Below are 18,713 nucleotides of genomic sequence, written 5' to 3'. Positions count from 1 at the left end.
TACATGCTTCGAGGAGCCCATGGTTAATACGCAGTAACAGTGTACACATGACATGAAAAGCTGCAGCTTCGAAAAGGGTCATGCTACCACCATCAAATGGGCATTTATGTGTTCCTATACACTTGCAACAAACTTTTATGCAATTATAAAATTTTGATGACACTTTTCGCCTGTGTACCGATGTTATTGAACACCTTATGGTTATGGGCAATGGTTAGCATTCCCCTTTCAAAAGTACACAACCAAAGACATTAGAGGTTTAGGATAGGCTGCTGGTATAAAGTTGTTGCATATGCCCATTGCCCTTTTCACCTTTTAACGGGAACAAATAATCCCATGGAGTGCGTTTGCAGCATCTCGCAATTCAATCTGGCTCTTTATTTTGGGGTGCTTTCACTCTACAAATTTGGGAAAACGTTCAGTGGCACCATATTGTGTGGTTCAAGCAAATGTCCGTTGATGGGCTTCTATTATGCGGCTCTGTTTCCTTCGGAAATTGGCTTCTAAGGATACATTAGTGGAATGGGGATGGCAATTTATATCTATGCATGCTCTCCGGTCAGGACATGGAATCTCATGACCACCTCTTTTTTGAGTGTTTGTACTCTGCAAAAGTTTGTCTTGAAATCTTTGGCCTACCCTTTTTTGGGCATATCCAGAAAGCCTCCTTTGGAGCAGGTTAGAAAAAGCAGCCACCAGTTTTGTAGGGTTAGAGCAAGTAGCTTGTAGGAGGCATTTACTGGGAAAAAATTGTTAATTGTATAATTGTTTTTTGGGTCACTCACTTCATTGTGATGAATTATTGGAGTCATCTAAAGAACGGTACCTCTCTCTCTTTTGTAGCGGAAATTCTGATCTGATTTTGTGTATTTATACCTTATTTTACGTTTTTGATTGGTCGTCCATCCATCAGCCACCAATGTCAAGTTATGTCCATCCTTTGTTTATCTTAGCCTGGGATATGTGTGGGATTAACCCATGATGTTAGTTGTTCATGATTTAACCCCTTTTCTCACCAGACATTGTGGATTGCAAAGGAAAATTGAAGTTTTTTTTGGCTATAAATTCTTACCATCTATGTTAGAAAGTTTAGTTCTAGTCTTGATCTTTCGTGAATGGTCTCAATGCCTGTATATCTACAGGTATTTTGCTTATAAATATTTATCTCCGAAAAAGCTTTTAGAAGAATTTAATGCTTTGTTTGGATTGGGTTTTGAAATAAAATTCTCAACTCAAAAAACACTAATTATCTGTACTTTCAATCCTTACTCACCCCTATCTCCAATCATTATTCTCATTTCTCTCTCCAGTCATAACCCTACAAAATTTCTCAAAAACTCATCCGAACACAGCATAAAAGTCATGCGTCGTCTCCCTGTTGTCACGATGTGTCCCCCCGTGTCCTAGGCATGTCCCACCTTTAGAAACATTAAAATTTAATGGACATGCCATGTGGCATTTCCCGTATGTATTTTGTTGTGTTCTCCAAAAGTCGGTATCCCCAGCGTGTCCAACATTGATACCGTGACCTCCTAATAGTGACGGTGCTTCATAAATGGAATATGACAGGAAACTTGTATCAATTAATGCTTAAGAATACTTAACTTCCAGGTAGTGCCGCCCTTGAAAAAGGCTTCAATCCAGGTAGTGCCTTGCCCCTCAACAACCCACCCCCCCCGTGCCCGCACATGATGGAACAAGAGTGCCACAGTTGCTACCTTTTTTGTTTTGTGATTGGAAGAAAAGAGAAACTTCATTGACCGTAAAGAAAAGTGTACAAGAGAGAAGCATGCAAGAATAAATTTTCAAGGCTAAAAGAACCAGAATTAAAACGTTGCAACCTCAAGAAGGCCATAAAATGCACCACTAGGGGTTAGAGTCCACAGCGTCTGGCATCCGCAAGACAGATATTAGGAAACAAACAATGAATATAATCTGTCTATTCGATTTCCAGTTGGAAATCCAGCATTGCAGGGCACAGGACACTGTTCGGATCATTACAAGTATCTTTGATTCCGTTGTCTCATTTGTGCTTATTCCAAGCATAGTCATGGTGATGTTGAGAATGCTCTGCTCCATCCAGGTCTGCAAGCTAATTTGTGCTGCGCAAACTCTCTTTTAGATCCCCTGCATTGAAAGATACACTCAGCTGAAATTCAAGGTTTTCTCCTCTCTATCTTGAGCTCCAAAATAAGAAGGTGGAATGCTTTGTTTTCTGAAAAGAGAACTGAAGAAAGGCCGATAATTTTCTAATTTCCATATTATTGATCGCCACAGTTAGGCTGAAATAAAGGGAATAATTATCTGGAGTTTGCTGAAAAGCTGTATTACTACCCCTACAATTTGCATATGAAAATAAGTTTTAGGTTTTCAACATAAATTCCAGGAGAAAAGGAAATAACAGGGAATTGAAATCTTAGAAAATGGTGTAGCTCATAAAAAGCACTACTAGTCAAGAAATACGTAGAAAATTCACGAAATGTTTGACCTAGGATGTGGTTAATGTATTGATTCAATTTATCCATGGACAAGGAGAGAAGGAAATTAAAAGCTGTAGCTTGCAACCAAGAAATATCAACCCAGACATTTAACTTGGTAAGGAAGTGTCTCAACTTTTTTTCTGAACTGAAGGAAGTGTTTTAACTTAGGTCACACAATCCATTCATGTGCCTTCTTGAACTGCATACAAGCTCACACATTGGCGACTTTGGAGTAAGGGTCATTGTTTTATGGCAGGCCTGAATTTCGCTTGCCCCACCGGGCTTTAGCCGAGCCTAGTCCACTCCAAACATGGACAGAGGGGTTAAAGCCCGACCGACCGACCCACCAATCGGCCAGCAAGTTGGACTTGGAGTGCGTGCTAACTCAAGAAGAAGACGCAAAATCCCAAAACGTTGTTTAATCTTTGAGCAAGAAGATGGTAGGTTGCAAGGAATGCTACACTCAAAGCTTGCGGAAACTTGTTGGCCCTTGGTTTGTGTTTCCGAGAAGTTGATGCACTATACGTGCTTTCTCTGTAGTATTGATTTCTTGAATTGACCCTCTCAAATTTCTGTTTGACAAATCCACATAAACAGCAAAGCTTGCACAAGGGTTGCAATTTTTTTATTTTTTTTCTCTTTTGTAATTTAAGATTCCCTTGAACAACCAACAAGGATGCAAGATCACTGGGTCATAACCCTGAGCAACACAAAGCAGAAAAAAGCACCACAATCTAACAAAGCCAAAACAATGCTATCAAACAAGACAATCAATCAACAGTAGACTCCACAAGCAGAAACTTAGAAAACTAGAGCTATCCCCTATGAATCAACAGAAACTCTGCTAGAAATATTCCATGACTAGCATAAGGTCCGATTTTATGGTAGACCTCTGAATATGCCTCCAAGAGCTCACGTGGTACCTCAAATCAGTGGCAATTAGGTGCTCTAACGAAGCCACATCCTCACACTTCTTTTGAAGAACACGACAATGCCCCAGAAGGTCTAGACACACGGTTACCCAACATCATTTGCCTCCAAAGTTGGGGAAGAGTAGGGACACCCAAAAAACAAATGCCCATGTTTCTCAGGGCCAGCTGAGCAAGAGACACACCTATTTATGTCAATCACCACCCAAGTCTGCAATCTATCCATTGAGACATCCTTGTCCCGGGTAGCCATCCATTGAAAGATGCTTGGCCCATCTAGGAACATGGCGCTGAAACCAGATAGCCCTCCACCAAGAAACATGAAATAAGGGATGCAAGCTGACTGAATGGAAAAAATGCTAGAAGCAGTCAAGGTCCATGGTACGAATTCCTATTGGCCAGAGTTTGAAATCAGAGTGTTAGGCGTAGTATCCATGATTTCTCGAATAACAGCATTGCAGCTCCAAGCCCAGAACCACATATTATTCCTTATAATTGATGCCACTTTGAGACTGAGGTTTCTGCCCAAGTTGTGATCACTATTGTCACCAAACCAAGCTTTAAGAGGGCCTGGAGGGTGCCAATTGTCAAGCCAGAAGAAGGTGTATTACCATTACCACTAATATGCCTTATCTAAGGTTGGACCAAGCTTCTCAATCCAAAGATCTAACAGACCATGAAGCATTATTAGGTACTAGCATGTACCATAAACAATGGTACCTAATAATGTACACATGAATCCACTTAATCCATAGTGAATAAGTTTTCATAGCAAGAGCCCACAAATACCTTGACATGGCAGTTTTGTTTCAATCCTTCAAAACCTTGAACCCAAGACCCTCCTCCAACTTGGGGCATACAAACAGAACTCTACTTATCTTAGCACCCGTAGACACAATGGTTTCTTCTACTAGCTGAATTCAAATTGAAGTAAGGAAATTGGTAAAAGGCTACTTGGTGAATTCAATGGGGCTCAAGACGCATAATTCGAAATCCACAAGGGCAGATGTCTTAGGCAAAAATTAAAGCATAAAACCCACTAGGTTCAGAAAACCCTTGCAAGCGGAGGGTTAGAAATCCAAAGAGATTGCTAGGCCAAAAACTTGAAAGTGCGGTTATGTCACGACCCAAACTAATGGGATGAAGATTTCAGGACAGGGTCAGCGAGCCTAAGTCACCCTCAACTTAATCTAAGGAAAAACAGTAAGGAAATTGTTAATCAGAGTAAGTTTTTAAAACCCAAAAAAGGAGTTGAGGAAGCACAAGTTTTTCTCATACGTTCAACATTCCAACATAGCCAAATTAAGAACGGGATTCTCACTCAACCCCAACTTTACTACTTATGATAGAGCTGACTTGAAAAGATGAGTTTGACAACTAAAGTTTGTGTACACATATGCTTTGCATAAACGTTTGTCAAAAAAACAAATGGATAATTAACTCCTTGTAGATGTCATTCCTACTTTGCTTACATTAGTTAGTGTTCTTTTATTAATGGTTTTTGACATAATTAATAATTATATAAATAGTTATGACATCACGGTACTGTGGTTGAACCGGTGACCCGTCCGCCCGGTCCCTTCTCCGGTTCGCTCAACACTCTGGGTTTCAAAACATTGATACCTATCATCAATTTCTAAGTATCTTTCGTGAATACATTTGAACCAGAGATTCCAAAATTAATAAAAAAGAACGGGAATGAGATCGACCCCTCGCATAGTCACATACTTGAAAATAATAATTATTCAGCATTTCCGGAATACTAAGTAGGCGTTGCATACTGCATTGTTAGTTTAACGTCCTGAGGTGTAACAATGACATCTACAAGGGGTAGAATGACAAATTTCAAAGTACGAAGTATGTTAACTCCGGTTGACCCAACTGCCCAAACATTCTGTTTCTGTTCCAGACCCCTCTATCTCTCTCTCTCTCTCTCTCTCTCTCTCTCTCTCATGGCCGTGCAATGGCTTCTGGTATGCCATGGCCTGGTCACACTACTAGTGGTGATTTCATTCCTCTGCGGGCAGTGGCCTATATTCCAAGGCACTTTCATCGAACGCATTCATTACTTCATCGCCTTCGGCCTCTATGACTATTTCCGGTATAATCTCTCTCTCTCTCTCTCTGGTATTGTATTGTCTAATTAGGGTCTGCTCTCTCTCTCTCTCTCTAGTATTGTATTGTCTAATTAGGGTCTGCTAATGTTTCAGACGAATCGTTGGGTATGTGTGTGGCTCCAGAGGCACCGATGCGGTTCTCTCCATTGAGAACTACTGTTGTGATCGACCTAACCCTATCCTACAGGTTTCCATCTGATGAATTATGAACTTTGTTCGTATAATTATCGTGCGCGCGATTTGTTACCACAAATTTAAGGGAAATTTGAATTGAGAGAGATAGTTTTACTCTGCCCCGTACTGTTTGGTCCGCAAAACCGGAACTTAAAAATAATGGATTCCTGTTAAAAAAGTTGGAATTTGTTGCCAGTAGGCACTAGATAATAGATATCAATGAGTTCTGCTCATTTATCAAAAAAGTTTGTATTTTTCATGACAAAAATTTACTTTTTTATGTTGTCGTTTTGCGAACCTGACAATATTTTCGGGACGGAGGAACGGAGGAGGTGGTAATGGGGTTACAAGTGGTTTGCAATTTTTATGCACTATTGATTGTTTTGAGATATCAAAAAGAAAAAGAATGCATTGTTGATTGTTTGGTTATATCCAATAGCAGCATATGCTTGCTTGTATAGTTGTATGGCTTTCCCAAGTTGGAAGCTACATTATATGTACACACAATATTCTTGCCGTTGTGTATATCGTTTAGAGGAATTTGAATTAAGATGTTTATTTTAGAATGGGTTATTAGGGGTTTGCAATTTTGTCCCATACACACAAATGTACCTTGGCCTTTTCAGTGCACACTTAATGGCATGTTATACCCAACATTTTTGTTTTCTTTAATTTTTTTTATTGCCTTGTTAACCGTAATAGTTAACTTCTGGTAAAAAAAAAAAAAACCCTTAGTAGTTAACTGAAACCGCTTCTTAGACTTCTTTGCAATTAGAGTTGTTGCAGTATGAGTTAACTGAAACCTCTTCTTCTTATATCTTTGTGCTTTTTCGTTACATTTACTTTATCCTGAAGGATGAGAAAGTGGAAGAGTTAAATGCTTTGAGTTTTGTAGAATAGGCATCTGTTTTTGGATGAGCACATGGAAATTAAGCTCTTGCAATGAAAATATATCTTCCTGTTTTTCTGCTTCTTTTCTCCTATAACATTATGCAAAAATCTAGATTTCTTTTTGTTTGCAACCCGTGGGACGTGGAAAAGAATAAAGATGGGCATGTGATTGAGGATTTATGTTAATTTTCTTCTGTGGCAGATCATATATTTGGCAATAATTGGAGCTACTTATTACATTATTGTAAAAACATCTTTCATGTATATACCCGGATATTATCTAAGTGAGATTCACAGGTGTTTCTCTTACTCTCTCATGTGTTATTTTTGTTAGTTTTTTTTTTCTACAAATGTTCTAATTTTTTCTTGGACCTTGTGTTCTTTCAGGTACACAAGCTTGTTGGCAGTTGCTGTCGGTATTCTTCTCTTTCTATTGACTAGCTTTTCTGATCCTGGAACTGTGAATGCAGAGAATGTTTCTCTATATCTCTCTGCTTATCCCTATGACAATATGATTTATTCAGAGAAAGAATGTTCAACTTGCAAGATTTTGAAGTGAGTTCCTTGTTGCATTTGTGGGACTTTTAAATGTGCTTTCCCAGTACTTTTTGCTGATGGTTCTTTCCACTGGTATAGACCTGCTAGGTCCAAGCACTGCAGCGTTTGCAATCGGTGTGTGGCTCGGTTTGACCATCACTGTGGATGGATGGTTTGCTTTTATCTTACGCCATGCTTTTGTTTTCTTTTCTTTTTTCTATTCGTAAAAGTCAGAAACTTTTGGTGGTCTGTGCTATGAAATGTCAACATTTTATGTTTCTTCTTATGTGTGTCTCTGTTTTCTGTCATTACTCCAGAATAATTGCATAGGGGAGAGGAACACTCGATACTTCGTTGCTTTTCTTTTATGGTGAGTTAAGATTTATCCATGTTTCGTATCACAGCCAAACAAGATCCCTTTAAAGTGATTGATAACGCCTTTGAGGAATTGTTTTGTGAGAAACATGTGCATAACTTCATAATTAATCAAAAAGTGGAACTGAATATGTGTGAAACTACTTAATTGATACACCTGCTCCATGCAACGTTATGATTTTGATTCAAGTAAAAATCATAACTCTCTGCTAGTTTCCAATTGCGGAAGATTTTGCGGAAGTATGGAGGTAGATTGTGCTGTATTATAGCATCATGGGGGACTACCTTCCTGGAATCAATTAGTAATTAGCTTGAGATCAATTAATTGTTACGACACATGTTGTGTTTGTTAATTGTTACGATATGGCATTAGTTATGTTAGCACCACATGGGGTTTTTATCCTCTATTTCTCCATTCAATTAGCTTGAGATCAATTCTAGAGCAGGGCTTGTTATCTCATTTTTGCATGGCCATTTGTATGTGTCAGTCTCATTAGTAGTCTTACTGTCGTGGTGAAGGATGAAATCAATTAGTAGTAATTGTGCATTGTTCTACTGCCTCTATGGCGTGGATCATCCTCACCTCTGTGTTACATGGAGTTGGGGACAGTTTTCGAGTGCAGGCATGTCTCTAAGTGTTGGATTCGTCTAATTTTTGCCTCAAAGGACACGGGGACACGCCACAAAATGAATATTTTCCTTACTAGTTCTTTTGTTTTCTTCTTCATTAAATAGTGTTTCCTATCTGTCTTAGAGCGTTTCGTGCACACTGTAGGGGTTCTATACATAGTCCAGGGTATAGTCAAACCACAACATATGCTTGCAAGGTGAATGTCCAACTGAAGATATTGGCCACGAATCGCGAACACTGATAAGAGTGTCCAGCATTTGACAGGGGTACTTTATACATATAGAATAGTCCATCTAACATCTCTCATCCTTTGGGTCTTCCGGCATAGATGTTGAATCCACTTGGATTTGTGTTTTTTTTTACCCCTTTTCTGGTAAGTAAACTTTTTCTTTGGGTATGTGTAAAAATTATTTATAGATATACAAGTGGTTCCACAGGCATTTCCTTCTTTGCATTTATGGGACGGTAGCCATTGGGTTGATTCTTGCCGGTCAAGTGAAAGAATTTAAAGTAATCTATATTCTGAAAGGTAACCTTGATTTTTCTATGACATCTCTTGTTGGATGAGCTATGCATGAGAGGCTGAACATGAATATCTACTTTTTGCAGCTTATTATGGGATTGAAAATTCATTCTGGAGTTTGGCTCCACATGTTGTACAGGTGAGCACATTTTTGTAAGTCAGAAGTTTTGTATTGCATTGTGAGACCTTTTGCTTGCAGTTGTGGCTATGATTTGTCTTTGGAAAAAATTAAATGGTTTTTTCCATACTTGGTAGAGTCAGTAAACTTTCATTCATGTCACTGTAGATATTGTGGAAAGCAAAATATTGCTTGGTTTTGTATGCCATTCTGGTTTGGTTGTGGTTCAAGAAAATAGCTAATTTGACTGACTTTGGTTTGCTTTAGCATTCAAGTCGTCGAAACCATGAATATGTAGACATTGTAGAGTGATATAGTCATTTCCTCTCATCTGTACTTAATGAATGGATGCTGGATGCAACTAATGAAAGATCGTCACTCTCATAGTTTCTAACAAAACAAAAATAGGTCAGTAACGTCATTGGAATGCCTGGTTTCTGTTGAAGGTTCATACATGAGACTTGTTTCCAATATTATCATTGTTAGGATGGCTAAATTTGATCATCTTCACTATATTGCTTTAAATGTTATCCTCATTTTTCCCTTTTTCTGTGAATTAGTAGAATATCGAAAAATATTGTAAGTTTGATTTAAGAAGCCTATTAGTTTCTGTGTGGCCTGCTGATCCTTGGTTAGAGTTCCTCTTCGATTGGTTCAAGTGCTTCCTAGCCGTCTTGCCCTAACCTGCACAGTGAACACACGACTAAGACCTGACCGGGATTGCCTGGCAAGGCCTTCCGGTGAGAGGATGAGAATGTGCACAGAGCAAAGCAAGGGACTAGGGTTTTAGGGATTGAATAGTATCTACCTCTCCAGGGTTGCTTTCTTGATATTTATAGTCTGCTTGACTTGCTCTCCAAGTACAAGCATGTGCCTTGAACGGGTCGGCTAACGTCATCGTGACGTCACCAATAAGATCTGGTAACCGTTTTGATGTGAGCTGGCGCTTCCATGTGCACCCATCATTATCCTTTGGCGTAACTGTCCCGGCGCATGGGGAGGCACGTGGTATCACGGTTGACCTCACCTCACCTCTGGCCAAGCTTGAGGGCAGGAAACTCGCAGGGAGAGATGACTAACTGAGTTGCCTATCTTCAAGGTGGCCGAGCCTGAAGACTCTTTCCTAGAGCTGGCAATCAGGTGAGTGAACCTTTGTTCATCGCTAAGCCTCGGTTTAAGCCGAACTTGGGTTTAAGTACGGCTACCCCTCTTGTCCCCAACTTCGGTCTAGTCTTCCCGAACATGGGTTTGGACCACCTATGTTTGGCCTACTACAGTTTCTCATCAGCGGGAGTCATAGTGAACTAACCTATTTGTGATGATTGAGGCCACCTTCTTAAGAAATGCTTAACCCAAACCCTCAAAAGCACAGGACGCAGGTTTTGAGGCATGTTGATGGGTGAGATAATGAACTTCCAGGTGTGACGGTTAGTAAATTGCCGGTGATAAAGATTTTGTTTTAATATGTTGGCTTCTATCCACTCACAATTCTGTTGGAAGAAACCACATATTTTGCCAAAAGCGTACTATACTGCTAATAAAGGATAGTAGAAAGTGTACGTGGATATAAATACGGAAAATTATTAATAAGGTCCAGCGAAGAATATTGTGCTGGAAGGCCAGGACATAATGATGATAATATTTGAGGTTGTCCAATTAGATCAGAACTGCCTCCCAAATTGTCCATTGACCCTTTTTTCCCGTTGAAATATGTATGCGTTTGCATTTGTGGTTTTTATTTTCCTTATGATGTATGGAATTATGCGAAATCATGGTTACCATGGTTTTCAATTTTTGGGTGTGATATTTAATAATTTACGAATGGACTCTGCATATTTTATTGCCTTTAGTGTATACTCCTTATGCTTTTGTACCAACCTATTTTATTTTTCTCCCTAGTGCGCCTTCTTAATGGTTCTTACCTTAAATGTTTTCCTGTCTTGCAACAGTGGTTGTTGGCCTCTTACAACAATCAAATCCTTCTTATGGTGTTTCTGGCCATTGTTTCTTTGCTTCTCTCTGGATTCTTTGGGTATCATGCCCACCTGTGCCTCACGAACACCACCACTAATGAGGTCTATTTCGCTTACCCTGAATTTTATTGAATAAACATGTATGCTGTTTCTTTGGATTATTAGAAAGAGGAATGTAGCGAACAGCTAATAATAAGTTATGCTCCCAATTATCTTTGGCAAGCTGTAATAGCATTAATTTCTTCGAATCAAAGACATAAGATTTGGTGATGCATGTAATTCGTGTTGATTGTTATGTGTTTGCACCATCTAAAAAGCAAAAATTACAATTCATTACAACTCTGTTACACAAGAGTAGATTTAACTGCTATCATAAGCAAATTAAGTAATGCTTCTTGTTCATTTAACTTTAATATTATGTGACTTAACCCAGAAAACAGAAATATTAGGTAGGAAAGAACTCGATTAAGTTGTATGCATCCTTTTCCACATTGTCTCTCTTTTCCAAGCTCCCTTGAGCTCTTTTCTTTGACCCTAGTTTCAATTCCATCTTCACAAATACAAAACTAAATAGTTAATAGCTTTGCGGCTTGAAGCATTTTCCCCGGCAAATCTCTTTCTCATCAGCTTTTATACATATTTTGTTTTGTTTAGGAAATTGCTGATTCCACAATCCGTTCCCCCACCATTTTTGTGAGTGTGTGAGAGGAATGGCTGTGGATGCCATCATTAAATTTGGGACTGTGGATATAGCCATTCACTTTGGTGGCCCTTCTTTTGGTCTGTTTAAGACAGAAAGATTGCTACGGTCACACCTAAGGATGGGGCTACGGTTGGGTTTTCTACTGTTTCTTAACCTGCTAGCTGGGGTTTGTGTTTAGGAAGCGTGTGTATATATATTTCTGGTGATTAAAGGGTTTGTAGTGTAATAATAGGTGGAAAATTTCTTGGATAGAAGCTATGAAATAGTCCAGTACCGCAAGTTTGGATTGGCTGTAGCTTTTGCCAGTAAAGGTATAATAGCACCCAGAAAGGTTTGTCCACAATCAAATTCACGGATAGAATCTAGAAGATGGTTAATTTTGTAGGATTGTCTCGGCTTGGCTTTTGCTTCTGTCAAGAAGGTAACTGCGCTGGTTAATGCATCCCCATGCACATGTTTTGCTCTCTTTTTACCTTCCCCCCCCAAACTAGGCTGTCAAATATATATACATCATATGCTACTGTATTAGGTCACTAGCGAACCTTTTTGAGTTCATATTTCCTGGTCTGCTGAAATGACAGACGTTCAAGTGGGAAGAGTACTTAAGCTGGCAGACAAAGGTACACGAGGCTAAGGCAAGTGATGCGGCACTTGACGCCAGTATAAGCGGACTGAGCAATGAAAGGAAGCCTCCAGTGAGCAAATGGAAGGCCTTCTTCCGGAGATCTCGTTTAGAAGATGTGCAGATGGTCAAGGAAAATTTCTACGACAAAGGGTCCTTCCGAAATCTTCATGAAATAATCTTTCCTCTGTCAACTAGACCACCATTTTCGCAAGCGAAACCAAAATTGGGTTAAGTGCTGCTGTCGAATGATTGTCACTGTGTTTTTAGCTAGCTAGGATTCCTTCGGAACATTTATATGCTACATTGGTAGCTGCTTGTTGCCCCTACCCGTGTTATAGATGGCTGGCATTAGCTTCAACGAGGATGGTATAACTCGTAATTGTTGTAATTGTTTTATTTTTCATCCTAATCGTAATTATTAAAGTTTTCCTCTTCATTCATCATAATTGTCGTACTTCTCATTTTCCTTTATTGTGTTCTTTTCGTCAAGTATCCCCCTTACGTGTCAGGTGTAATCTTGTGATATGACGACAGCTTACTTGAGATTAAGGTTAGACTTGTATTTGCATAGAGAAAAAATTCTTCCGAGAGTTTAGACACTGCTGATTGTTAAAACATCGATTCAGAGGTCAAGATTTTAACTCCCAAGATTCTAGCTTACTGCAGCAAGGTGGAGCTTGTTCCCCTCGCAATGATGCCTTCACCATTGTCGTTGGGGAGTCCAGTTGGCTGTTCGGATCCAAGAGACAAAACCCGTTCCTCAGATTTGCAACCGCCTGCTCCAAGGGGGAGTGGGAGATCTTATCTTCTTAGGAGAAGAGTCTCAACCATCTTACAACCGTGAAGGTAGGAGAGGAGGAGAGCATATGAAGGGGGAGAGAAGAGAGGGCGGAACCGCCAGGGAAGGAATGAATAACTTTCTCTTGAGGCTTTCAACTCCTCAACATACCTAGTTAGATGTGGGCGAAGTTCCACATAACATTGCAAGTTTCTTTCTTGTTCCTACCTTATACCTTATTCTCCTCCTTCCTTTATTCTTAATCCATGGCCAGTTTCATCACCCATTTGGAAATACATATGGACTCTACCTATATCCTTCAAAGTTTAATACTCCATATTTCCGAATACAAATTTAACCGTCACAAGTGCAATCACTAAGAGAGTACAATCACAAAGAAGGAAGATGATCTAAAGAAACACACGAGAATATTATTACACACACGTCTGAGTACATAGTTGGTAACCTCCTCTTTTTATAGAGGAAGAAGACGCCTTGCCTAGAGTCTAGGAAAGTTCCTAGAAAATCAGTATTACACATATGGACATTATTACACCATGGAAAGTTACAAGCGACAGACAAATACAAATGCAAACACTTCCTTTGGGAAAGTTCCTCACAAACCATTACATTATTACAATGGATAACCAATTTTACCATCTTTGACCCTCCGAATGGCATTACAGTTACAAACCGTTGGCTTTTACAGTCGCCCTTTCTGATCAATGGTTGAAAAGAGCCACATACTGAATATACATTTCGAGTAAAAATCAGACTAAAGAAGTTTTTACAGTTCGATTTTCTGTTGCAATTATGAGTTGAGTTGAGCTGAGGTCGGATCAAAACCCGGAAAGACGATGACTATTCGACAGAAATAAGGATAGTTACACCCGAATGGCCCATGAATCTCTATGACCAAGAAAAATAAATACAAAAAGAGAAGGAAACAATGTGTTTACGACCACAACCATGAGAGAGAGAGAGAGAGAGAGAGAGAGAGAGAGAGAGAGAGAGAGAGAGAGAGAGAGAGAGAGAGAGAGAGAGAGAGCAACCTTTGTCAAGTTCAAAGATTATTATTGCTCATTCCATAAGAAAAATGATTACAATCATTGTTCATCTTCGGGTTCAGCCAGATCACAGTGATGAACTCTTGTTCTTGGACAGCTTTCTGCAGCATTCGAAAATGCTGTCATACACCTCGTCATATACTGCAGCTTTGTCCAAATTCAATACAAATTGAACGTGAACAGCTTCGATTATTTTGTAGTACCTGCACCTCAATGAAACACCACCTCTAAAATTACTAGAAATGAATCACTATGGTGAATAAAAGTCAGCATAAAGGTACTTCAGAATCAACACAATTTTGAAATTTTCAGCGACTTGCATTAAGACACACAAAATCTTCAAACCTTGCTAAATTGAACCTTATTTAAAATGGTTTTATGGTTGTCATGGAATACTTATAAGGTCTCCTGTTGGGTAACTAAACTAAGACATCCCTTGCTGATTCTGGTATCCAGGAGGAGGATTGCTGTATTTGTAAGGATTGTTTACGGCCATAGATCTAACACTTTTTGAGTAACATTTGAATCTGCATTCCAAATTTCACATAATCTAGTCTTACTTCTGTTTTTCCAAGTAACTTGAAATGAAACGTAAAACAATCTTGATGCTAAGAGTTTTGAGTACAAACCATATGCCAGGTTGAGGCTGCAGTAGGAGCTCAGAGTCATTTGCAACGAAGCAGTGTGGATGTTCAGTTGGGAGGTGAGGGTGTGTCATGGATATGGTGTTGAGTTCCCCATCGTTGTCCTGCCAATCCTCATCCCTATCATTAGCATAGGAGTGTGGAAAGTGTATAAGCGACCAATGTTTTTTTCCCGACATGTTGAAATCAATTTGTAAATAGCAGGTTGGTTTGGGCTGTAAATGATTCCAACGTGGTTCATACATGGTCAAATGTTAGAAGTCCTGCCCAAATGAATGCCGAGAGAAAGTGCGTGCAAGAAATTGGAAAAACATTCATTTCACATGTCAAGGATACCGAGAGATTGCAAACATTCATTTCACATGTTGTATTTTCTTCTTCCCAAATGAATGCCGAGAGAAAGTGCGTGCAAGAAATTGGAAAAACATTCATTTCACATGTCAAGGATACCGGGAGATTGCAAACATTCATTTCACATGTTGTATTTTCTTCTTCTTCTTCTTCTTCTTCCTGAGGCTAAATGGTGTTTCAAGGTGTCCTAGAACATCCTATACATAAGCTAGAGGTTTTTATTTGGCAAGTTAATTTTTGTTGTGCAAAAAAAACCCCCGGGAAAAAAGGACCAAAGGCATACACTTGAAGTCCAACTATATCAACACAAAGCAAAAGCAAGAAAAAACCAGACAGAAGGTAATTGAAGATTATCAGTCAAAAGTTAACTAGCATACGCACCGATAGCCTTCATAGGGGAGTGGAACATTGGTGGGGTAACGCCAGCGGCACATCTCAGAAATTTGGATGTAAAACCAAGGATTAATTTCCATTATGGGGGCAGGAATTGTGACGCTGTTTATTTTTCTTGTACGCTTAGTTGCATAGCTGAAGTAGAACGTGTTTGGAAATGTCTTAAGCTTTTGATTAATTTCCATGGATCCTTGAATGGTAAGATCAGGAAGCACCCAATCTCCTGAACCAAAAGGACCCGCTTTTCCCATCAGGCAATTGAAAAGACCCTTAAGACCAACTTTTCTCCATGACATGTCAAAGTGATCAAACCCAAAAGTGTAGTAGGATTTGAGCCAGGAAATGTCCATCCAATCACTGAAAATAATTGATAATCGGCACAACTGAAGTGGACTTATTGCTTTTATGGATTTCCAGTTTTCTGGCCTGTAAGAACAGAATAATATGTTTGAGTCTTAAACGGGGTGATTAGAGTTCTCAGAGATCTATCTTGGACAAAACCAAGTATCGGCAAAACATATCAAGTACTTTTTAACATGCAACACATATATCACTGGAACAAACAAGTAGGTTACTTTTTTTAGAATAACTTATATATGATACTTTGTACAAAATATTCTTTCTGGCCTTCATTTTAAGCATACGGCCCCAAATGTTTGCTATCCCATTGATCTTTTAAGTTTAAGTTGTCCATCATCTCTAAGGGTCTCTATTAAGTCTAACTGTCTAAGAAATAACTCCAAATGGTTAGAATCTAAACACCAATGACAGTGTTTGCAAAATATATTAGTTCTAAAACATGAGCTCAATGTCACTTCCGCCTCAACTCTAATACTACAGCGATGTGTGTGGATTGCAGGGTTTTATAATCTGGCAGGTCTAAAGCCATTAGTACAGGAAAGGTGTACATAATTGTTTAATGGAGATCCGAAAGCATCAAAATTGGAGCTTCTGAAATCAGTTTTCAGCAGTTTGTAAACTGTTTTTGGCCCAGAGTCGAGGCTGAAGTTGTAGCAAACACACTGGCACAACTTTCCCCAGATAAAAATGCAGAAGCTGCCGCCAAAATCTTTGACAGACACCCCCTAACTCAAGATGGTCTTCGGAAACTAAATTGAAGACGTGTGATTTCTAGTACAACAGTACTGAATATAGATAGGACAAGATTGATTTCTTCTTGGACCATATGAGATTCCTCTATGTATTAGCTCCAATAAAACAATAATTTCCTGTCCAGATTATGACCATCCAAACAGAGTCCTACATGTTTAGATACAAACTGACAAGAAACACCTTTGGGGCAAAACTGACACAGAATACATACTTTATCTGCCATTGGGGTACTTTACCGACAGTGAGTTAATGGTTTAGAATTTTCTGTTTTCTAAATCTCGATCAATATGACTCAAATTGAAAACCTATTAAATTTATCTGAAAAATTAATAACTTAGAGAATCGAAAGTAACAAGAAAGGAACACTTGGGAACCATACAGGTATTTTAAGCCAAAAACAATTATCAGAATGAAGGATATATGGTTGAGAAAAAAATTCACTTCATGCCGGTTATGTATGTTCTTGTGCTCCCATTAAAAGCTCCACAGATGGCAGTGAGGCTCAAAACCCAGTTCTCTGAAGTGTTTTCATAACCCCTGAAAGCCTGAATTGGTTTTAGAATTATTAGCTTTCAACAGCTAGAGATTCACTCACTCGATAAGGAAGAGGTCAAACGGACAAACCTTATCTGCCAGCATTTGGTGCAAGACACGAACTGTCTGTGCTCCAGCTGAATGCCCAACAAAATGAATGGGGCGATCTTCATCCCACTCAGGGTATTTCCCTGCAAGTTTAAAATAAATGACATGCATATAATGGAAGAAACTGTCAAGTGTCGACAACAAGCTCATCTGAATCTGCTTAAGGAGGGGCAAAGGCGTGCAACAATCATATTATGCGATCGTTCCATGTGCTGATACCCGGTTAAATTGTTGAGGAACAACTTATTTTACTAGTTCATGAAATATGAGTAACTTCAGCAATCATTTCATCAGCGATTGTAGCTTGATGCAATGGTAGCAGAACTAGAGGTCTGGTATTCAAACCTTGCTTGTAAACTCTTCCAAACCGTGAGTGTCCACAAGCTTTGCTGTGCTCTTCTCCGTAGTCAACTTGGCCACCTTTCAAATAGTAGAACTGCCTAGCTCTGAAACCTAAAGCCCCGTAAAGACTTGCAAAAGAATATACACATAACCAAAGAAACTAAAGAGAAAGGATCATTTACTAGTTTCCCATGCTTCAGCAGCTCACCTATCATGAATACTGGTTAATGAACCCAAATCCGGGACAAAAACCCTTTCATACTTCTTTTCAGCCCCTCCAAAGTACGATACATGCCCCATTTTCTGTAAACGAAATAAGTTATCAGAACAACAAATGTTTCAAAACCCATTACAGAAGAATAATCAATGTTATCAAAACAGAATCCTGTTAATATCCATAGAGAAGGGCCGATCAAAAAAAATAAAATAATCCATACAGAATGATGCTGAAATTTTTGGTCATCTTAGTTCAACACCCCATTGTGCCTCTTAAAAATGAAAATTCCGTCACATCATTTTGAATAGAGTGCAATTTTGTTCACCCTCCTTAAAAGAGGGTGAACATTACCCTCTCTTTTATTGGTTGAAATGGTGTGGATCCTATCACAAAGTGATATCATGCTTACCATTCAATACACTTTTTGGTAAGCATGGCATCACTTTATGGTGGGATCCATATCGTTTCGACCAATACGAAGGAGGGTAATGTTCACCCTCTTAAGTGGAGGGTGAACAAAACTCAACTCTATTTTGAATAGGTTTTCCAAATAAAATTCTGTTTGTGCATTAATTTTTCTGACAGTGAAATGGAAGCCAAACGACTAAAACTTGATCACATACCCCTTCTCCAAATCCAAAAACACCGTGAACTAGTACAACAGGAGGCAGTTCACAAATCTTTCTTCTCTGATTGGATAAAACCTCTCCGTCCACAGGGTCTACATTTGGATTACAAGATTCTGTTGAAGCAACTGAGAGATCAGACGCTACAGCTTTAATAAGCATGAAAATCCCAAAAAACAGCGGAACAAGCCCAGTGATGAGAATCCAAGGCAACTTCAGTATTTCCATGCACAATCCCATCACAATAAGAAAAGGGTCTCTCAAGTACTTGTTAAACATCGATAGTACTTTGTTTCGGTTTCCAAGAACTTAACAAGGAGGAGGAGGAAAAATAAGGCAAAGCTCGAAAGTTAAATTTAAGAGTAGTGAACTGCATGAATTACCATTCTTTCATACAGACCGGCAAATGTTGGCAGGGCTACGACATATCCTTCGGTCTACTAGATTGTGTAGAGATATCTACA

General features: G+C 39.1%; 2 protein-coding genes across 4 annotated transcripts; one reads left to right on the top strand and one right to left on the bottom strand.

Annotated features, from left to right (window-relative positions):
* The first annotated feature begins 5,300 nt into the window (after positions 1–5,300).
* On the top strand, positions 5,301–12,516 carry LOC131333276 (probable protein S-acyltransferase 17). Of its 3 annotated transcripts, none has more exons than XM_058367733.1 (10): positions 5,301–5,510; positions 5,620–5,713; positions 6,794–6,888; positions 6,979–7,146; positions 7,228–7,300; positions 7,446–7,498; positions 8,572–8,663; positions 8,744–8,796; positions 10,675–10,850; positions 12,033–12,516. In XM_058367733.1, exons 1-10 carry the CDS (start codon positions 5,362–5,364, stop codon positions 12,055–12,057), a joined length of 978 nt encoding a protein of 325 aa, XP_058223716.1. In that variant the 5' UTR covers positions 5,301–5,361; the 3' UTR covers positions 12,058–12,516. The 3 variants fall into 3 exon arrangements, with proteins under 3 accessions (XP_058223716.1, XP_058223715.1, XP_058223717.1); XM_058367732.1 differs by having other exon boundaries at positions 5,303–5,510; positions 10,725–10,850; XM_058367734.1 differs by lacking the exon at positions 6,794–6,888 and having other exon boundaries at positions 5,303–5,510; positions 10,725–10,850.
* A 762-nt stretch (positions 12,517–13,278) lies between these two features.
* Positions 13,279–18,643, bottom strand: LOC131333275 (uncharacterized). Its single transcript, XM_058367731.1, has 8 exons — positions 18,247–18,643; positions 17,615–17,709; positions 17,410–17,510; positions 17,047–17,147; positions 16,864–16,967; positions 15,298–15,735; positions 14,551–14,685; positions 13,279–14,124 (listed from the first exon to the last, which is right to left on the bottom strand). The coding sequence occupies exons 1-8, from the start codon at positions 18,526–18,528 to the stop codon at positions 13,989–13,991; spliced, it is 1,392 nt and encodes a 463-aa protein (XP_058223714.1). The 5' UTR covers positions 18,529–18,643; the 3' UTR covers positions 13,279–13,988.
* Between the last annotated feature and the right edge of the window lie 70 nt (positions 18,644–18,713).

The sequence above is a fragment of the Rhododendron vialii genome, chromosome 7a, assembly GCF_030253575.1.
Source record: "Rhododendron vialii isolate Sample 1 chromosome 7a, ASM3025357v1".
NCBI lineage: Eukaryota > Viridiplantae > Streptophyta > Magnoliopsida > Ericales > Ericaceae > Rhododendron > Rhododendron vialii.
The sequence above is the reverse complement of the archived record's forward strand: the minus strand, read 5'-3'. Positions and strand labels throughout refer to the sequence as shown.